Consider the following 23460-nt stretch of genomic DNA (forward strand, 5'->3'; position numbering starts at 1 on the left):
ATAATACGCTCGAAAAGTTTTGAAAAGCAAGAAAAAACTGATATAGGTCTTTAGTTGGATGCTAGGGTCGTCGCCATTCCTATAAATAGGGGCTACTCTTGCTATTTTTAATTGATCAGGAAAAACACCAGTTTTTAAGGATAAATTGAATATTGTTAAAAGAGGCGATTCAATAATATCAAATACTGATTTCAAAACAATTGCATTGATTTCGTCGATGCCTGGACTTTTGTCGGTTTTTAGTAAATTTAAGCCTGTTCGAAGTTCATCCGAGGATATTTCAAACTAAGTCATAACTGAGTGTGTTTTTTTAAAAAAAAGACTTAAACGTTTTGCTTCCCGAAATTATTTTTTCGGTTAAATTTTTACCAACGTTTTTAAAGAATTCATTAAACATATCAGCAATTTTGTCTCTGTCAAAAACATCTGTGTTTATTTTTGTTTGTAAACGCCTTGGATAAATAGTGTTTGTGTTTAGTTTCTTTTTTCCAGTTACTTCTTTCATTATATTCCATTTTTTATACCATTTTCTATTGAATTTTCGAGCAGATTGGAGTAATATTTTTTATAATTTGTTTTTTTAATTTTTCAAAAGAGTTTTTGTATTTTTTATATTTAGCTTCATTATTTAAAGTTTTATTTTTTTTAAAAGTATCGTAGAGCTTTTGCTTCTTTTTTGATGATTTATTAAGCCCTTTTGTCATCCAAGGGTTACGCAGGTTTTTAGAATGAATTGTTTTCTTGGTCTATGGAAATGCTTTTTCATATTGTTTAAAAAATAAGCATTATTCGCATCGTTGTACTCAGCTATGAGTTCCCAATTGGTTTCGTGTATCAAATCGCGAAATTTTTTTATAGAAATGTTGTTTACTTGTTCGACGTAGGTGGTAAAGGAATTATTATCTTCACTGGTTAAGCTATTGGTTATCAGAAATTTTGGAAAATGGTCACTTATATCGGATTTTATGATACCACTTTTGATTTTACAAATCATGTAGTTATTAGTTATGATATTGTCAATGATTGAAGAAGTTAAAGGAGTTACACGCATCAGTTTGTTTATTAGTGGTAAACACTGTACTGAAGAAGTGTATTTACAAAGCGTTGACGTTGAAACCGCAATTTGTATTTAAAAGGTTTATGTTAAAGTCACCTGTTAAGTAAATGTTTTTACTTTTGTCAGGTAATATGCGCTCCAGATGTTTTTGAAATAGTTCAAAATTGCCATTGGGTGGTCTGCATAGAGCAGTAATGAAAGTATTTTTTAGCTTTTTGATTGATTATTTCAATAGTTAACGACTCGCAATCTGCATTATTTAATTTTTTTTGAAAATAAATTAATCTGTAACAAAAATACACTCTCCTCCACCGATTCCCCTTTTCCTTGCTTGATGGATTGATTTATAACCCGATAAATAAAAATTTGAGTTTGAATCATCTCCATTTTGAAACCAGGTTTGTGTTAAGCGTATTACACTAAATTTGCAGTTTAAATTTTCTAGCATTATTTTCAAGTTATCAAAATTTTTATTTATACTCCGGATATTTAGCTTTAACAGCGAAAAGGAAGATAATGAAGAATTAAGAAAGCCTCACTGACATTAAAATAATTAGTTTCGATGAAAGTTTGTCAAAAATGTTTACGTTAGGATCAATGTCATTTGTTAAAAGTATATTATCTCTGTGAGGCATATTTAAAATGTTTGATATATTGGTTTCCGTCATGTTAAATGTTAAAAATTATTTTCTTACAGCTATTTATATGGTTGATTATATTTTATTTTTTATTACTTTTACTAATAAGGTTTTCGTTATATTTAATGAAAGCATGTTTTAGATTAATAATTTTGTCATACCTGACGGCAAGATTCTATATATTCGTTCCTTTTAATTTGTACAATTCTTGAAGGATTTTGGCTTTATCTTTGTGTCTAACTAATTAAAACATTTATATGGAAAGTTTTATTCATATTTCAAAAAAAAAAAAAAAAAAAAACTTTGTCTTAAACTGCACTTCAGAGAATTAGCAGGCTAAATCGACTTGGAATTCGATATATTAGGTTTAAATATCTTTTTTGAAAATAGTTTTAAAGCTAATAAAATAAAACCATCATAAAGCCATTATTACATGTCTTTTGCCACTAAATTATTAGTTTAGTAGAAAGATCAGTCTTTGATTTAGTTACTTATACTTTATTGTTTATACTAAAACGTAACTTAATTTTTTCTTTTTTTAATTTATATCCTTTGTAGTTAACACTAATAAGTTTTTATTTTATTTCTTAGTTTATTCGATGGAAATATTATTTGCTGAAGTATTTTGTTAAAGTTGTGTGTAAATATGCCATTTTATCTATCATTTATTAAAACTTTGAAAAAAGTTAGGTGTGCAACAGAGGTTGGTGGTAAGACAACTTATCATCTTCTAGCTCCAGCCAGATTTTGTATTACTGTAATTATTTTTCTGTTAGAGTTTTAACAAACAGCAATAATGATAAAAAAGTATTAATTATTAGTATGCGTTGTTCAACGGCTTCAGATTATCTAGGATGTAAAATTCATAAACATTATTCACATGTTCCTGCTATGATTCGTTTATTCAATTATTAAACGTTTATTCAAGCATAATACACTTTTACTGCTCAAATCAGTAAAAACAACTTTTAAAACTTTTTCTGTTAATATTGTTTTTCATCCTCCATATTTCATAAAATAAATTTTCAAAAAAGGATTTTTCCGTAACATTTCTAGAAGTCAGCATTTATAATACTTGTAAATTGATTTTTGCCTCAAAAAATGTTAGTTTCTTCATTTTTTTGGAATTTAAGCCTTTTTCAATTTTAAAACCACTTCGAAAATTCTTGGTGTGCTAGACACACATGACAAAAATAGGTTTTAAGTTTTAGGTCAGAGTTCCCCAAATATTTTTATGGAACTTTTATCAGTGACTCTTCAGGATACTGAATTTAGAAGCTTAAAAATCAAAAGGTAGCCGTTTTTGAAAAAAACGATTTCAAACTTTTGTATATTATTTTATAAAAGGGGAGGGGGTGAGAGTTGTAAAGTATAGATTTTCCTTATAAAAAGTCAATATTAACACTTTCTAATGATGTTAAAGTTAATCCAGTATTGCAGGCAATTAAATTTTGATCATCTTAAGATGTTAATTTTCCTATAGAATTGTTGATGGAAGCATTCTTTACTTTATATAGTAATTTATTTGTTTAATATAATAATAGAATGTTTCAAACCCTAGTTATTGTTTCGTTATTGTTAATATTAAACATAAATTACTTTATTAGAAAAATGCATAATATATTATCTAACAAAATAGTAAACAGCAAAGAAAAACGAGACCATTTATTGAATCATAAAATTATTTGTTGCTGTTGTTCGAAGAAATGCTTAAAATGTATTCCAGTCACGAAGTTATTAGAGACTTACATAAGAATGTATGTAAAACCTGAATATTCAATATCTGTGTACAATTATCCAACAGGTATACTCTATATTATGATTAACTAATGCAATTATTTTATTAAAAAATACTTTCTGAAAATAATCATCATTTAAAAATTAATTTACTTTATGTAGGCATTTGTCCAACATGCAAAAAATATGTAAACTTACTGAAAGAAAGTAAAGACATACCAAATGCAGTTAAAACTCGATGGCAATCTTCCCAATTATCTAGATGTGTAACCACTAGAAATTGTGAAATATGCACAGTTTGTTCAATAGCTAGATCCAAATTTCCACATATGAAAAAAACAAAGAAATTAGTAAGTTCGAATAGGATGTGTAACGTTTGCGTATGTGCGATTAAGAGAGGAATTAGACATCAATGTAATGAAATGAACGTGTATACAAATCTTTCTGCTAAGTTATTTAATGCTTCAAAAAAAGTTCAGAAAAAAGTAACTTCAAATGTTTTAAGATCGATTATTAAAAAAAAGAAACTTAAGCACGGAATCCAGACACATCTAAATACTGGTAATTTGTTTATTAGTGTTTTTGAATTGATTAAATCATCTAAAGTGTTTTATTATTCAGGTGGGTTGCCATTACTTATAACTATTGATGTTCCTCAATTAGTTATTAGGAAAGTCAAATTTGAAGAAACTGAAAAAATGATTATTCGACTTGGACTTTCAAATAACGCATCCTTCTGAAATCCTTAAGGAAAAGTGGAATTCAATTTGAGGCGAATCTTGAAAAAAAACTTTGCAAAAAAAGTAAACTCCTATCTGAATTTTATGATGTGAAGACAATTTTTGCAGAAGAAAAAAAAAAAGTTGTCAACCGATGTCTCAAGAGACCTTGTTTATGTTTGTCAATTAACCGAGCTGCTTAACTTTGTAATGACTTCCAGAAAGCAAAACCCTTTCCAAACATTAATACGAATTGGAATTGATTCAAGTAAAAACATTATTAGATGAAGAAATATTATACAACTTATATATAATATAGAACTTAATAATATATATTTTTTAAATTAAAATTAATATTTTGTAGGAGGTGGATCACTTAAGGTAATTTGTAACCTCTTTGTTCCAGAAAAAGAACGATGCGAAGATCAAAGTTCTCATGGAACATACCATTCCATAGTTCTTGCATATTGTGAAAACTTGCAGGAGACACACAAAAATTTAGCCATTTTATTAGACCTTCTAAAGCTAGAAGATTGTAAATATGTTCTTGCAGCTGATTTGAAAATAATTATTATTCCTCTTGGAATTTCAGTAAGTTATCATTTAAAATTAATTTATTATGTAACTTTTAATTAATTAATTAGGATTTTTCAAAAAAACATAAGAAAATTTAGCCTCATGGCGGTATGTATGCTTGTGCTTGGTGTGAAGGAGAATGTGAACTTTTTGGTGGGTTGACAAAAACATTTTTGTCATTGGATCTATGGCATCAGAGGTACATGGAAGCTGGTTATCGAAGTTCTGAAATGAAAGATTATAAGGTGTAAATGTTAATTATTATTTAATTTAAAAATTTAAAAATTTTTTTATTAAGTAAAAAAATATTTTTTTCAAAACTGGTAATCAAGTTAATAAACTTTGATAGAATGTGGTGAATGTATGCCTAATAAAGGAGAGAAACAAGTCAAAACTAGTTCTTGAAGTAATTCCTTTGCCGGAGCTTCATACGTTAATGGGATTTGTAAATCATATATCAACTTATATAATTTTTTATTGGCCTAAATACAAAGACTGGGTCAACTCACTTGGATGTATTAGAAGAGGATACCATGGGAGAACATATGAAGGCAATACATGTAGGATTATTCTTAAAAACTGTGACCAATTGAACTCTTACCACTTCTATGTCCAATGAGAAAATTTGAGTAATTAGTTTAAGGAACCTTCGGAAGTTATCTTAACCCTTGTTATCTTCAACTAATAACTGACTTTGTTTGTTCCTACAAAGCCACACAAGAGTACTGTTCAGAGGTACAGTTAAATATAATGAACTTGCTTTAAATTGGCTTTGTATTAATATACTATTATTATTATCTATCTTATAGAATATTTTATTAGTTTCTAGGAAAGAAACTTACTGTGACCTGGGAAATACATATAATCTCAGCCCACTTGCAACAATTTATTGAACTTATTGGTCATTCTCTTAGACGATACAATGAACAGGCATCTGAATCGGCTCATTCAAAAATGAAGCCAATAATCGAACGATTCAATGTTTCACAAACAAGCTCAAAGCACTCTCTTAGAAGCAGAAGAATTGCTGAATCGTTCAGCAGTACTAATTTATAGATTAAAAAATTCAGATATTTTGATATATGTTTATAAATTTAAAACATTGGATACAAATATTTTTTTTAATTGTTAGCTAACAGTATAAAAAAATCTTAGTTTTTTCTAACATTTGCATTTTGTAACATGAATAGTTAATCAGGCATATGAGTTAATATGGATAATAAGAACTGTCTTTTTAAAAGAGTTTGACATTTTTTCTCTTCAAAAAAAAATTTTACTCCATTTCAAGGTCAATACAACTTTTTTAATGTTTGAGGTAACTACCTTCGAGATAAATTTTAGATAACTAAAAATTAACATCTTAAGACGATCAAAATTTAATTGCCTGCAATACTGGATTAACTTTAACATCATTAGAAAGTGTTAATATTGACTTTTTATAAGGAAAACCTTTACTTTACAACTCTCACCCCCTCCCCTTTTATAAAATAATATACAAAAGTTTGAAATCGTTTTAATCAAAAACGGCTACCTTTTGATTTTTAAGCTTCTAAATTCAGTATCCTGAAGAGTCACTGATAAAAGTTCCATAAAAATATTTGGGGAACTCTGACCTAAAACTTAAAACCTATTTTTGTCATGTGTGTAGAAGGAAAAAAAAAAAATTCGAAGGATCTTGTATAGTTGCATTGTTGAACTCTTTGAAGAGACTAAACGTGAAACATTTTTACCAAGAGTCATTCGTAGTTTACGAAGATTAGAAAACCTTTTAATATGTTTCCATTAACCTATAGTTTTTTAAAGTGAACTCTTGTCAAAAATTTCTTTTTTAAAACAAGATAAAGAATAGAATTGCCTTAAGCACAAGATGGTAATAAAAATTAGTTAAAGAAATAATAGGATTGAAAAATTGGTTTGTTAGAAGACAATAAAGAGTGACACGGTAACAGGAATCGCGTTATTAATACGGTTACCGCGGAAACGCTTAATAAATTATGGTAATACCGCGGTAACAGTAACAGCAGGCTTGGTAATATCGTGGTAGTGGTAACAAGAGCTAAATATGATAGTTAAGAAACGCAAACTGTAATCATTATAACATCATAATTTCTGTTTGAACAAAGAATAGGTCTGCGTAACAATATAATTAAACCTTAAACAGTTTAAATTGTTGAATTCAAAAAAAAAAAAAAAAAAAAAAAAAGTCAAAATACAAAATTATTATACATGAATTACTATTCAATGAGGTTTACTGGTTTAATGACTGACAGAACATCAAAATATAAGTCAAAAACGTTTAAGAAATCTAGTGTTTGACTCTCATCTTATATGATATCTTGTAGGCAATAAGTACTCACTTTATTTGTCAGTCGATTTGCCTTTGACAAAAATACCGATTGCTGGTAACCATCCTTGGGCGAGTGCTTGATCTTCATTAGTTTGAAATCATAAGTTAGTTTCAGTAGTTGTATATTTTATTTTTGCAAAAACTATATAAAATTTTGCGACCATAACTAACGCACTATCACATTACATCATTATTGAATGAAACTGGACAAAATAGAAGATTAAATTATTCAACAAAAAAATTGTTAGACAAACTTTTAAAAATATCAACCAAATTTATTAACTTTATATACAATTAAAAATTTTAACATTTATTAATATAAACATTTAAAAGATTTAAAACCATTAAAATATTAAAAGAATTTTAACTAGTACAAAAGTTAAACTATTAAACAACTCGTAATATGCTAACGTCATATACATTAAAATAATTCGTGATATGTTTACACGATATGCTTAAATAACTAGAACAAACTTGATGTTGCTTAAAATTATAAGCGAGAATTAAAAATAATAGAACTATCGATAGTCTAAAATATAATCATTTTCTAAAAATTATTAATAAAACTTCATAAATATAATAAAAATACCATCTAGGTTTCGTTTAGAAATAATATATTAAATATATAAATATATTAAAATTCTGTAAACATTATTTTTAACTCCTAGATAATATTATAATTATTTTTGAAAATATATTTATATTATACTTTAAAAATAATTATTTTTATCTCCTAGATAATACTATAATTATTTTTAAAAATATATTTATATTATATTTTAAATATAATTTTTTGTAAAAAATAATAGCTTCGGTTTAGATAAAACTTTTGAAATATTCAGTTCAAAAGAAAAATCAGTACTTGCTTCGTAAGCAGAATATTTTGTTAAGCGTAAATTATTACTTGCTATTTAATTTAATATTTCCAAACTTTTTTAAATGGATCTAATTTGACGAAATAGTAATTGGTCCAAATATTTCTTTTTGATTAAGAATTATCTTTCCACAACGATGTAAATCTTAAAAGAAAATGCAAAACTTTGGTTGAAAAAAGAAATCTAAAAATAATGTAAAATGAAAATGCAACAAAACAATAAACTCATGAAAAAAGAGAGTGCGGCACAATTAGAAATGAGTGAATTGTTGAAATCCCTTCCTTACTTTGTTTCCAATATAATTTAGTTGGTTTTCTTTACAAAACAATAAATTTCAATACACTTTTTTAATGATTACTACTTAGCTTTTATTTAAGAGGGGATTTTAAAAAACAAAGAAAAAAAAAATTGACGAAAGTTTATAACATTAAAACCTGGAAAAGAAAAAGGGCAAAGAACTTAGACTCCCATACTAGAAGTGGCTCAAACGCAAACATTATACGCAAAGATCATCAAAAACTTATTAATAAAAAAAAATGTAAATAAAATTATTACTCAAGTTTACTTACTTAGTGCAGTGTAAAAAGCAATTGCAATATCTTTTCGACTGTTGCAATATGTTGGAAAAATATCAAAAAAATCAACAGAAGGTCTGTGCAATATTGCAAGTTGAATTTTTCTAAACAAAAAATAGTATTTTTCACTTATATTAAATCTAAAAAATAAGATATTTTTTATAACCGTAAAGATTTTGGCTAAATTATACTAACTACTTTGTTTCCATCTTCTTCCAAATTTAATTATAACATAAAATCAAAACTATTGTGTTTATTTATTACTAAGATAGGCGAAAATTTTAATTAATTCGCGAAACTATTGATATAAATATTTTTTTGTTTATTATACGCAAAATTGTTAGCCAGTTGCAACTGTTGTTAATATGAATGCGTTGTGATATTTTAACTTATAGAAAGTTTATATAGGATGACGATTGTAAAACAGTTGTCAAATATATAACAGTTCTTATTAAAAATAAATTCAAATAAAAAATTTTGCGATGACTTCAACAACAACTTGGTTGATTTTGGTGTAAGCAAAAAATGTAAATGATTAGTTTTGAATATTATATTTTTGATTAATTTTTCATAAAAATTTTGTCTATAGATATAAAACTATTGATTTCATTTTTGATTTTAGGATAGTATACAAATAAAAAATCATATTTATAACAATAGAGATCATGCCGAGAATATATAGACGTGTTGCTGGGAGTCGTGATTTTATTGCATATACCCAGTAAACATTAACCAAATATTTAAATAAAGTAAAAAGTGGGAAATTAATACAAATAATTAAATTTCTTCTTTTTACGAAATTTTTCTTTTTTTTTAAAACCAAGTAATTGCACAATATTTACCAAAATTGAAGAAATTTTTACTAACTATGTTATAACTATATCTTTATTCTGATTTCCAGTTGACTGTTATGATTTATGCAGATTTGTAAAGTCTTATGTAGACCGTAAAGTAATGTTTATTAGGCGGTTATCAGAAAACATGTCTGGTGTTGAAATGGGTAAAATCATTTCTAAAGAGATATAACCAATTATTTGTTGGATAATAATTTTTAAAAGAAAAGAGCAAAGTACTGTTGTTATTAATAACTTTTTTGATAATAGCATTTCTGAACTAGATAAATTAAATCATAATTAATAATATCATACTTAATTAAATTGTAATTAAAACCTCAATCCAAACCCTCAGTGAATGTAGCAGCACTCCTTTGCACGTTCTAATGGTCAGTTCATGCATGTACTTCTTTTGCAAAAAAATATACTATACTTACGTAGACAAGATCTTTTAATAGATTTATAGGGTGCTTAATTAAACTTTTGGTAATAAGTTGTTGTTTTTTTTGCTCAATGTTTCATAGTTATGAACTTACTTGATATGCATATATAATGTACATAGCACACATATAAATATATATATATATATATATATATATATATATATATATATATATATATATATATATATATATATATATATATCAAAAATATATAAATATTTATGTAAGTATTAAAATATCTTTAAGCACTTGCATAATTTCATACTGAATTAGCCATTTGCAGAGGCTTTAGTACATGCATTTACCGAGGGTTTAGGAATAAACTAGATAGATATAGATATAAAAGACTTTTATTTCAACAAAAAATATTTTAAACATAAAATTCGGAAAACATATCAGGATAGACACACACACATACACACACTGTTACATACACAAAAGTGGGCAAAAGTTTAGCAATTATAATAAATACTATATTATTAAAGAGTAATAGTTAATTATTCAATATGTAACTTTATTACATGGTAGATTAGCTTTATATGCACTCATTACATGAAATATATGTCAATAAAGATAAAAATGGTTCATTTTGATGATGCAATCTTTTACAAACTTCAGAAATCCTTTTGGGCATTGAATTGCACAAATTTTAACACAATTCTGGAGTTGTCCGAACCAAACATACTCAATTTTATCTTTAAGTGCATCAATTGTTGTTGCTCTTGCAAAAGCAACTCTGATTTACACTATGTGCCAAAGACTTTCAATAGGATTTAAATCTGGAAAATTCAGAGTTCATAGAAATGTTTTTATATTGTTGCTCTGCAACCATGCTATGAATGTTTTGGCAGAACAGAGCACCATCTTGCATAAAATATTTTGTGTGATGGATGTCAGCACACATACACCCCCAAATCATCACTGGATGCTTAACAGTTGGTCTTGTGTAAATTGGGTTGCAGAGATTTGAACTACCAGGTTGTTGAACATATTATTCTGCATGTGCAAATAGGTGAAAAGTACTCTCTTCACTCCATATTACAGTAGACCATTGCTGTGGTGTCCAATTTTTATGCTGTTAATAGAATCTAAGTGTCTTTTAAATGTGATTTTTGATTATCATTGGTTTTTTTAAGGGTTTGACAGCTAGTAAATCAAGATATTTATTTAATACACAACTTTTAGTTGACCTAGAAACATTGTGCAGTTCAGGGAAACTTTGTTGCAACGCCTGTGTTGACATAGACAGGTTTGCTTATATTGCTCTTCCTATTCTCATTTGTGCATAGAGTGCAACATTTAGCAGTCTTCCGGACCTCAGTTCGGGCTTAATATTACCAGCTACTTTTTTTTAAAAGTTGAGATAGGGTTAGTTAAGATACTTCCAACAGAGTATTAGATGTGTGAATCTTCTTAAACTCAACAATTGAACTTCAGGGAATAACTATTTTGTTTTCCCCTTTTTTTAAATTTTACTTTACATAATGTATCAATACTTACAAGTAATAAAATAAAAACAATATTTATTTATTAATTTGAAGTTCAATTTTACTTTGTTTTTAGATAATAAAGGTCTTTTATTAAAATTGATAAACACTACTATACAATGCCATTATATTAAAAGTATTAATTTTATTTTTATTTATAGGAAATGACATTAATATTAATGAAAATCATTTCAGTTACAGCATTCAAAAATTTTGTATAATAATTTGTAAAATAACTCTGAAAATGTTTTTTAACTTTTAAAACATTTCTTATATAATAATTCAGACTTAAATTCATTATGGGCAAAGGTTGAATTAAGGGCAAAGGTTGAATTAAGCGATCACAAATTACAATATCTGGAAATGATTTTGGTCCTGATTTTTTTAGCTTTTTAAATCAGTTATTATCCTAAAACTTAATAATCACTATTCAATAAAAAATATTTTTTCATTGATCTTGAAACAATAATACAAAACCTGTAGAGGTCTTCATACAAATAAAACTAGAAAGATAATAGAACCAAATGATACAATACAATATATATAAAAGATATTTATGCATTTTTGTAATTATTGTAAATTGCAATAGTCCAAAAGAATTTAGCGATCATGAAATATTTAAATAGTTGCGATCACTAAATTTTTCATTTTATTATTTAAAGATATCAAAATAACTAAATACTTTCATAAAAACTCTCTAATGCTGTCAATTACTAAGATTTTCTTTGAAAAACTAAAATCGGAGATGTTTAAAAAATATAAAAACTTATAGCACTTCTAGTTTAAATAGAAAAAACAAAAACAAAGACAATTCTCTAAAATATTTAGAAATAAACTTTGCTTTTTATTATTTTTTCTTTAATTGATTGAATAATTAACAACATTAAAAGTTTTAAAGTGGCAAATTATTTTCAGATATCGCAATTTGCGACCACTTAATTCAACCCTTGTAAGACATTCTAGGATTTTTTTCTTTAAATTATGAATCTCCTTTTTTCTTCATGCAAGAAAATTCAAAAATTATACTAACTTCATTATGGTCCAGAAGTTATACAGTTTTAAAGAATTTATTAAATTTTGAAATAAAATTTTTTTATTTTTATATCTTGACTTGACTAATGGCATGACTATGTGACATCGTGACTATGATGACACATGTGCAGGAAATTTGTTTGTATTACTTGTTTATTTTATATAACAGATGTTGATCAAAAATTCATGAAAAAAAAAGATACAAAATAAAATTCAAAGGGGCATAACAGGTGGATAAAAAATAAAAAGACATAACAAACTCAGCATAAATACAACATTTAACCTAAAAACATAACATTGAAAAATCAAGACTATTTTTAAACATAAAAAAAAAATAGAATATCAAGAAAAGTTTACCAAATTCTTACTAATAATAAATTTTCATTATAATTTTATCAAATAAATTTTAACAAATACTTTTGAAAGCCAAGAAAACGCTTGGACATTTCCTGATTTTCATTGTCAGTTTCCAAGAGAGTTTCATCTAAATATGAACACACACAAAAATATTATTATTACTACCTATCTAGTAAAATATTAATATTATAATGTCTATTAGAGTGACAATTGGTTTAATAAGAAAAAAAAACAAAAAAAAAAAACAAAAAAAAACATTTCGGCTAAATCTTTATCATCATTTTCTTTTAATAAACAGTGTCTATTAGAGTGACAATTGGTTTAATAAGAAAAAAAACAAACAAACAAAAAAACAAAAAAAAACATTTCCGCTAAATCTTTATCACCATTTTCTTTTAATAAACAGTTACATTGTTACTGAACTACTTTGCTATTTGACTATTTTGTATTTTTTTATTTTGATATTTGTTACTGGAAATTACTTTGTTAATTAAAAAAAATCGAATAATGATATCAATTGAATTATTAATAGATAAAGAGATAGATTTTTTATAAATTAACAATAATATGCAAATTTTTCTTTATTCATCATTAAATATTCTTTTAGTTTTTTTATGATTTAGACGATATTAAGGGTAAAACAGTTTAAAAGAAAAAAACTCCATCTTTTCAGTGTTCTTGAGTTTCAATAAATTTAAAAAATGTGAAAATTAAAGAAATTCCAAGGAATAGTTTTATAAAATAAAGCTCTAATGGATCAAATCAAAAAAAAAGTATTTTCTCTTTTTTTAGTCCAATTGAAGAAAAGGTATACTTTTAAAATAAGGTTTTTTTAATAATTATTTTTTTCCCCTTTTTAGTCCAACTAAAGAAAAGGTGTATTTTTTTAAAAAAAGATTTTTTTAATAAAACTGATCAACAGAGAAATTGTAATGGAAACAAAAATAGCTGAAATGTACTAATTCAAGGGTGCTGAACACAAATCTGATATTGAAAAATTTTGCTCTAGTTTTAAAGTTATCACAAGAGGTCTTGTCGATTGATTAGTTTTTTATTAAATGTGTTGACAGGGGTTTTTAACTGGTTACATGTCAAAGATGAGCCATGCCATTTACAGTATCCATGATTTGGAAGGAACTATCTGTTTGTGTTTTCAACTGTTACTTTAGCATGGTACCCTCTATAGATCACAAAGAAGAGGGCACAATTAATACAATATCTAAATATTCCAAGTGCCCCACAATGAAGGCTTTCCTGTGCCAAACCCACCAACCAAAATACTGACTGAGTTCAGTGATGATAATGTCAACGAAAAAGTTTCAGAGCCATCAACTTTATAAGATGTAACATTTCTTCCTACTGCAGTTGACAATGATCCTCATCGAATCTCTCAAAATGAACCTAATAATCTGGATCTTGATTTAATACTGTTTAAATGCAAGGCAGAGCTATTAGGATCCAGATGGCAACAGTGGAACCTACTTCAAGATGATGTTAGAATAAGTATATTTTGCAGCAGACACAGTCAGTTTGAACCATATTTTTCAATGGCAGAACAAGCTGACTATTGTCATGATGTGGCTGGTTTGATCGATGAACTAATGACTCAGTATGATAATGGGGAATGGAGACTGTTTATTGACACGTCAAAGACTCAAGGCTGTACTCCTACTTAATGGAAACGCTCTACCATCAATTCTAATCACTCATGCAGTTGGATTGAAGGAAACATATGACAATATGAAGCTAGTCCTAGTCAAGATCAAGTGTGAAGAACGTCAGTGGCAGATTTGTGGTAACTTGAAAATTGTAGCACTTTTTTTAGGATTGCAGCTCAAAAAAAAAAATCAAAGAAGGTGTATTTGTAGATTTATAAATACACAAGCTAACAAAAGGCATTCAGTTTGACAACACCTTTGAAGGAGATAAGGCTGCCTTGGAGAATGTTAAATCGGTGGTGAGGAATTTCTTGGAGAACCACAGAGCTTATAATTAACAAGAAATTGTTGGTCTCTTATCAGACACTGGGTTACAATGTCATTGAAGCTACACTTTTAACACAGTCATCTGGACTTCTTCCCTCCAACTGTGTGGATGTGAGCAACAAACATGTTGAACGCTTTCATCAGGAGATGACTGAGATGGAGTAGCGGTACTAGGGTTAATAAGGCACCTCATTGATAAAAGATTTTTGTTGGACAGTAGCAAGAAAATGTCCAGAAGGTGTGTACAAGCTAGCATATAAATTATATGCTCGCTTGTACACATTAAAATAAACATTTTCTATTGTAATCTATGTATAATAAAGCCATAAACATAATAAATTGTATCAATACATTGCATAAAAACTAGAGTTTACACAGCAATTTTAATATATTTGAACTCATGAATGACTGGATAAAAATCTGCACCAACGCATGAAAAACTGCACCAGAAAAATATAGTTTCTGTTCTGTCACAAAAAAGTTAAAATTTGTTGTCTGTGTAATAATTATTTTCTACTTTTTAGTCTTTAAAATTTATAAAGAAGAAATAAAAATGATAAATGAAACATTTATCATTTGCCATTGGACTCAAAAGCCAGTTACTTTAACAGAACACAGGCAGCCGTGGAAGCCTCAGGTTGAGTGGATAAATGGAAGATGCTCAAATAAGCCTCTGAATCTGAAAACATATTTGTTGTTGTAACTTGGACATACTTACAACAGTGAAATTAGTTGGACATACAACGGTGAAATTAGAAATTGTATAAAAAATAGTAGTGGTCCCAGAAAAGAACCTTATTATCCATCATTGTGAAAAATATTATCCATCATTGTGAAAATTATTTCTTTTAACTTTAACAAAGAGGCTCAATGTGTATAATATAAAATTAAAAGACAGATAAAAGGATTGCAATAGGAATTAAAATACATCAAGTGCAAATATTGAGTAGTGTTGTGTTTGATGCCTATGAAACTTTATCAACTAAACCAAATGAGCACGCTAGAAGAAAAATAAGAAAAAGTTCAAGTGTGGGTAATGTCCATAATGATATTAAATTGCTATTTGGCCAAAAACGCATTTTATTATGCAGCCAACTTATCTAGTTTTACTTTTGTAATTAAAACCTGTATAGACACATATTTGTCACAATCCAGACATAAAACATAAACATGTTTATTTCCCGGGCAGTTTTACTTGAGTTTGACACGTGTTTGAGGTTTTAAAGTCAAATTCAAATGTTGTATGCTTTTATCACTGGTTTCACATTCTTTACAGAAATTAAGTATAATATAATACTACATTTCCGTTATGATGAAACCATAATTATTTTAACTAATTCAGACATACTAAAAAAGCAGTGAAATAAGAAAAGGTGTAAAAAAGATGATGTACCTGCTATGCTGATCTATCTATTAATTAACTATTTAACTAACTATGGTAAATCTATGCTTAATTTATAAATTTTGTTAAATAAACAACAATGAAATGCAAAATGCTTTATAGTGTTACTTTTAAACAACTTGAAACCTGGGAAAAATGTTTTGTTAATTTGAAAAATAAATGTGTATGCTTGTTGTGCGGTATTTTTAAAGCACTGCCAAAAAAAATGTTAAATCTCAGCAATACATGCAAATACAAATACATGCAATTTTAACAGACATACAAACTTAGTTAGAGACTGTTAATATGTGACTGTTTCTTGCTACAACTTGATGGGTCAGCAGATATATTAGACACCACACAGTTAGCTGTTATGGCAAGAATGGTATTTAGTAACTTTAGAGTAAAAGTGGAATTTTTTTGCAAATATTACCTATGAAAGGAAAGATGAGGGATTAGGATGTTTATAATTGAGGAAACAAAAATATTCATAAAAGACAAAAAGAAAAATTATGATGAACCAGCTGAATCTTGCTGGCTGATTGCTTAGGGTTTTCTCACAGACATTATAGAAAAGTTGAAATTTGGAATTGCAGGTAAACTGGATTTGTTGATATTATATCTGCAGATCAGTTTCTCGTGCTTTTCCCACATAAAATGAAAATGCAAGGTAACAATGAATTAAACAGGTCATTATTTATTAAGCACCTTCAAGTGCTTAAAAAACACTTTGAAGAGAGATTTTCGCAGTTTACACATATTGATCCAATACTTTCTTTATGTATCAATCATTTTACTTGCTAAATAAATGTAATGGAAATAGCCGTATGTATTGCAGATTTTGTTCAAGGGAAGGCAGAAGAACTAGAGTTACAAATTATAGACCTTAAGAACAAAATTTTTTTTACCTTCAGAATAATAATTTACTAAAATTTTTAATATCAGAGAACTTTTAGAATACTGTTGACAGAGAATAGTTTCCATTTTTGAAAAAAGCAACATATAAAACTAAATCATTTTTTGGTGTTTTTTGTTTACTTTGTTTATATAGTAATTTTATTATTTTGAAATATTTTTGTGCACTGTTTATTAATAAACTATGAGTATAAGAAAATAAACTATGGGAAAATAAGAAGTTATGGAAGGATTTTGTTGATTAAATATAGGTGATGTCTGCTAACCTACCGATATTTTAAAATGTGCTCTAGAATACAAAAAGGTTGGAAACCCCTGATCTAAGTGATCCTGTTATTTTAAAAACTATTGTAATAAAGAGGATAAAATACTATTAAAATTTGTGAAAGGTTTACAAGAAATGGGTTTTAATGATCGAAGCAAAATTTATAGTATGGAAGAAGAATATCAAAGAAAAGACATTTGAAGAATGTCAATGGAAACAATACAAATTTTTGACAATGATTAACACATGACAATCATTACCCAAATTTAGAGGATTATTCATCCTTCAGCTAAAGATAGAATTGATCTAAATGAGTTTCAAATAAGAAAAATCAATAAGAGCTTAAGATATTATATCTATTATATAAATATAATATACAACATCTTACAAAAATTTTTAAATGTGCATTGTTACATTAGTTTATAGCACTAACTGTGAATGTATTTTTATTTTGTGTTTAAATTTTTCAAGGTTTTTAAATCTGGAAAATGATACAATAAAAGTAATAGGTAATAGAACTCTGATGAGTAAGATGAGTTGAGTAAAGTGAGCTGAGATTTATGTAACAATGTTTTTTGGAGTGGATTTATCAAAACTATTAGAAAAGCAACCTTCTTTGAATAATTTATTACTTCATGAAGCTTCTTGAAGTCAAAATTTATATGAGCTGATGAGCTCAGTAAAGTTAAAAAATTAATGGCGTACCACAGATTCAATTCTAGTCAATTAAAATGAGAAAATTATGTCCTGTTTATATATACTTTTATATATCATATTTATATATACTTTTGATGCTTCTTCTCCAAAGTTTGAGAAATAAACTTTGATTTATCATTCGTACTTGGAGGTAAAGACTAATATGAATTTTGCTTGTAATTTGAGTTTTTTGTTTTAAGAGATTACATGCAAAAATAAATTTGATCTTAAAAACGAATCTCACTCCTGTTATTTTTCTCAGTAGTCATAAAATTAATTTTAACATTTAGAAGGTACTGGTAAAATATGAGGTTCCTAACATAAAAATAAAACCACTACTTAATTTAATAAATAGAAACACAAAGCTTTGTGAGCTTGTGATATTAATAGGTGGTTTCTTTTTTTTAGTTTTGGGTTTGGTAAATGAAACAGAGATTTGGTTGCTTGACAGTAAAATGAAGATTTAGACTATATGACCTTTGCTCAGCAGTTTTGAAAGCATTGAAACATGGCACAAGACTTAAGATAAATTTTACTGCTAGGGTCTAAAATCTGAGCAATATTTAGACTCTAATTTTAAAAACAACAATGTCATTGAAATTAGGGTCTAAGTGGAGGTCGAGATTTCAATGTAAAAACCACCTGAGTAAACAGGTGGTTATTTCATAGATTACAATGTAAAAACTACTTGAGTAAACAGGTGCTACATTGTAATCTTAACCTCTGATATGTACAAGAGAGTTGCTTGATATGCTTAAAACATCGTAGGGTTTCAGAATTTCAAATAACGAATATGGATAATTTTTCTTCTGTTTCACTTCCTGCCATGCCTGCTAGTCTGACTTGACTACTTTTTCCCCCAGAACATTACTCTAGTGATAAATGGTACATTTTGTTTGTTGACTTTAAAAATATTTTCAAGCTTGTAAATTGTGAACAACGTTTGGAGTTTAGTTCTATTCCATGAAGTAGCTATCATTTGCCATGGAGACACATTTACCTTTTATTGTTTTCGTTGATTTTATTGCTAATGCCTTTCTTAAAAATAGGAACAAAATAGATTTTTTTTAAATATAAATTCACCTCTCCAAGGCCACTACAGACAAGGAGGCTACTTAATTGTGGATATAACTCTCTCTCAACTCTATAACTCCAAAACATGAATCTTGGAGAACAAGGCCGCTGTGCGGAGAAACAAGTTAATTTTTATCTTGAGCCACATGTTTGAAAAATTAACTGCTGGTGCATGTGTATCTGTTTATAGGCTTTCCATGCCTTGCATTATTCTGTTATACAATTGTTTATAAGTTTTATCTAGTGGTATATTTTCACATTTGATAAAAATTTTTATTAAAAAGAATCAATAAATCTTTTAAAAAGAATATTTATCAGAAGTTTAAATTATTAAAAAAACTAATTTTAGGAGGGAATTAAACTGGGGACTAAAAATATTGTTCAAGATACCAAAAGGTTTGAGATATATAGAAAATTTATGTCTAAAAGACCAGAAAAAATTTTTTGTATTAAGTTTGAGATATCATGTATTCGAGATATCCGTAGCCAACTATAGTGTTCTGCGTTTAAATCAGATGGTTGCACTTTTTCAAAATGTTCACAAACGTCAAGGATTAAATTTTGACTTCAAGAAGCTTCTTAAATTAATAAATTATTCAAAGGAGGTCGCTTATCTAATAGTTTTGACAAATCCACTCCAAAAAATGTTGTTACATAATTCTCACATAGTTTAAACTATTTCCAATCACTTGTAATAAATTGCGTTCATGAAAGTCCTTTAGTAAGAAAAAACTTTTTTTCAGATTGCAAAACACAATGACATTAAAATGCTGCAAAGATTTTATGAAGTTTGCAAAAAAGTTAAATTATACCAAACAAACCGCAAAAAGGATTCTTACTCTCATGTCAAATGTGATTTTGGATTATGTGTTATGCCTTGGTTTAAAAAATATTACAATTTGTTAAGATAATAATTTTAAGCAGTACAAAGGTCCATTTAATTTATAATGGATTTTATTATGTTTTTTATGTAGTTCAAGTTTATTTCTGATTACTTTTATTTTCTCTACCTAAAACTTGTAATTCTTTTTAATTAAATTGAATATAGAGCTATTACATACTCGAATTAGATGACGATTAAGAGATTGTTTCCTGACAAAATACACCTAGTTGCATGTGCCTTTTTTCCACCGAGCCATTCAATTTTTGTTGATATCATTTTAGTTTTAAAATGTAAACGTTTATTTATCAAAGTTTTTAACAATTCGAATATTCTTTAATGAAAAAAACATTGTTTAACTGCTCTCTTTCTTTTATTAAATTTGCATACTGTGCACAACACAAGTATGTATTTTTCAGAAAAAAATTTTATAAAAAATTTCACTTTTTTTGTTGTTATTGAGGAGTATTTAGATTGTCTAAAAATCTGATATATAATCTGATAAATAGCGTGTAACTTTAATGTCTAAAAGACATTAAAGTTACATGCTACTGTTCTAGACATAAAATAAAGAGAAAAAATTTAAACAATGTTTTCTTACATAATATAATAAATATTATTTTTATAAAATTTTAGTAAATTGCTGATAAATAACAAATTGACATTATGCTGTATTTAATAAGCATCATTTTAACTTTTTCATTCTAAAAACTTTTTAATTTTTTTGGTTTTAAAAATGCATTACCTTGTTCTAGAACAGGTTCAAGTCCGGGTTGATCATTCAAGTCCACAATAATATCATTTGGAAGAGCTCCAATACCTGAGATCCTAGGGCTAAAATTTATTCAAAACAATTTATCTATACATCTTTGGTAAATAAAATAAAAACATGCTTTTTTTATTTATTTATATCAAATTTACTTTCACAAGAATGTTGCAATATTATTAAAAAAATAATTTTTTTTTTTCCCCTTCCTATTTTAACAAGCAACACAATAAGTTCTCAAGACACACACAAGATAAATCTGACATCATCAGCTGTTCAAAAATGGAATAGAAAAAAGATTTAAACCTTCTATACTTCTAAATAGCAATTTTAATTTAAAGATTTATTAATAGATATAAGCAATATACAAAGTTTAAATCAAGTGATTACAAATTGTGATATTTGGAAATGCATCTGGTCTTTAAATTTTTAACTTTTTAAAACAAAAATATCTCTAATAACTAATTTTGAAAAATATCATTTTTATCAATTATTTAATTTAAAATATTTTTTTTTTTAATCAATTAATTTAAAACATTTAAATTTTTAAAAGAATAATTTTTCAAAGTTTCCTCTTACCAAAAATCAGATTTAAATGTTTTATACAATTTGCAAATAGCTTTAGGATAACTTTTTATTGGTTGATTTTAAAATTACCCAGCATATTTTTTTGACCATTAGTAATTATTATTTTTTTCTTATTAATTTTTTTTATTCAAATTATGTAAATTACCTGGTGTTTAAACAAACAAAAAATTAAACTATGTAAGTTTTGAATTTTTTATATTTTTGCAGTAGTAAATGTGTTGCCGTTTTTTTCATTAATTTTTGCAATATGATAAATTGACCATTTCATTAAAGCAGTGTTCACGGTTTTTAATAAACTGATAATTTAAAGACCAGAAATATTTCCAGATTTCGCAATTTGCAACAGGACAACTGAATAAATGTGAATATCATAAGTGCGAACTAGCATAAAGGCAAAGAAGTTACAAAAACTGGCATAAGTGCAAACTGGCATTCGCAATTATGGCAATGCTTGCATACGCTTTGCACTTATGCCAGTTTGCACTTATAAAATTTGTGCTTATTCAGCCCCCCATTTGGGATCACTTATTTACACCTTGATATATAATATAACAATTTATAAAAATTAAAAAAACATAAAAAATAACAATAAATTAACCATAAAATAGTATTAATAATAAACATTATATAATTAAAAATGATATTGTTAACTATTGGTCTATATTATTAAAATTTGAAAATTTTTTGTCTTAATGTAAGCTACTTTATACTGTAGATAGTATAAAATTGTAGAACTAAAACATAATTATATATATTAATATAAATAAACACAAATAATAAAAATATTATTAAATAAACATTTAAAAAGAGTATAAATATATTTAAATATATAATAATATTTAAATCAATAATATAATATACCTTGAAAAATGTTGCATATCATTAAAATCAACACCAATCATGTTTTCCATACCAAACAACATTTGGGGGTCATCTAATAACAAAAAGATTTTTACACTTTACTTTTTTAATATTCATTTTTAAATGTTTTTAAAATTTAGAAACTAAATTATAAAATAACCATCATTTAGTGGTGTCTTTTCAACTAATAAAGTGCTGCCTGCTGACTGTTCTAAAGATCGCATGCTGGATGATGCATTTCTAGCAATTTCTATACTACCTAAGCTTTCATCATTGCGTCTTAAATGCTGAAAACAAACTTATCTTTTTTTATAAATAAGGATGAGCAAAAAATACTTTAAATATCTAAAAGACTTAAAACCACAAATTACTTAACTTTTTACCATAAAGCAAAAACATGTAACATTAAATTATATGAAATATTACCTCAGGACTTTTCAAAATCTCAGTTTCACCAGAAATGTGATTTAGTTTTTCATCTAATATGAGATCATCTGATGAAACTTTTTGCAAACAAGAATTATTATCCCACCATTTTTTTAGCTTTTTATTTTTAGATAAACCTAAATAAGAATTCAATTTTGTTTTTATAATTGTTTTTATTTTTGTTTTTATGACTTTAATTTTATAAACTTTTACTACTTCAGTGACATTTTCAATTCTAATTGATTTTTTAAGTATATTACTATTTAACATGAAATTATAATTAAAATTTTTTAACTATTTAAACAACTTTTAAGTTACAAAAAAATAATAACAATAATTTCTTTTATATTATAATTTATATTAAATTATAAATTTATTTTATAAAAAAACTAAATTTATAATTTTGTAACTACTATCTAGAATTTTATAAAGTATTTAAAATCTAAAACTTATAACTTACTTCAAGCACCTAAAAAATAACTAAGAAATTTTAAAATAACTAAAAAACTTAAACATATATAAACAAATAAACTGATAATTATACTAATTTTGCTACATACTAATAAATGATGGACATAAGAAAAGTGACTTGGCATTTGGAAGTGCTGTTCCTGCAATAATCTATAGATAAAAATTAATAACCATTCTAACTAACTTATCAATTCTAATAATAAAATTTCTATTACCTATATATATATATGTATATGTATATGTACAACCTTTGGAATTAGGAAAAATGAGGTCGGCAATAATTTGCCGACCTAAATCTTTTAGAGGTCGGCATCAGGTCGGCAAAAATTATTTGATACAAAGGTCTTGCCATAAAACATAGAAATGAGGTTGGCAATTTTTTGCTGACCTCAAACACTTTTAGGTCGGCATTGCTGAATGGCAACCCTAATTCCGAGGGTTGTATGTATGAGTATATGTGTTTGCATATGTATGTT

At 26.6% G+C, this 23460-nt stretch overlaps 1 protein-coding gene and 1 long non-coding RNA gene across 2 annotated transcripts in view; one reads left to right on the forward strand and one right to left on the reverse strand.

Moving 5' to 3' along the window:
- Positions 1-4535: 4535 nt before the first annotated feature.
- LOC136080842 (uncharacterized) lies at positions 4536-5913 on the forward strand. The gene is made up of 3 exons (XR_010638681.1): positions 4536-4972; positions 5077-5462; positions 5550-5913. It is a non-coding gene; the product is annotated as an uncharacterized LOC136080842 (long non-coding RNA).
- A 1956-nt stretch (positions 5914-7869) lies between these two features.
- Positions 7870-23460, reverse strand: part of LOC101241437 (double-strand-break repair protein rad21 homolog) — a 57930-nt gene continuing 42339 nt past the window's right edge. The window contains exons 12-19 of the mRNA XM_065798129.1: positions 23074-23134; positions 22514-22650; positions 22248-22374; positions 22088-22160; positions 20618-20706; positions 12737-12803; positions 8519-8628; positions 7870-8093 (exon numbers count right to left, since the gene is read on the reverse strand). Coding sequence (XP_065654201.1) covers positions 8020-8093; positions 8519-8628; positions 12737-12803; positions 20618-20706; positions 22088-22160; positions 22248-22374; positions 22514-22650; positions 23074-23134 — 738 coding nt within the window. The 3' untranslated portion in view covers positions 7870-8019. The remainder of the gene's footprint in view (positions 8094-8518; positions 8629-12736; positions 12804-20617; positions 20707-22087; positions 22161-22247; positions 22375-22513; positions 22651-23073; positions 23135-23460) is intronic.

This window comes from Hydra vulgaris, chromosome 05 (genome assembly GCF_038396675.1).
Source record: "Hydra vulgaris chromosome 05, alternate assembly HydraT2T_AEP".
Lineage (NCBI taxonomy): Eukaryota > Metazoa > Cnidaria > Hydrozoa > Anthoathecata > Hydridae > Hydra > Hydra vulgaris.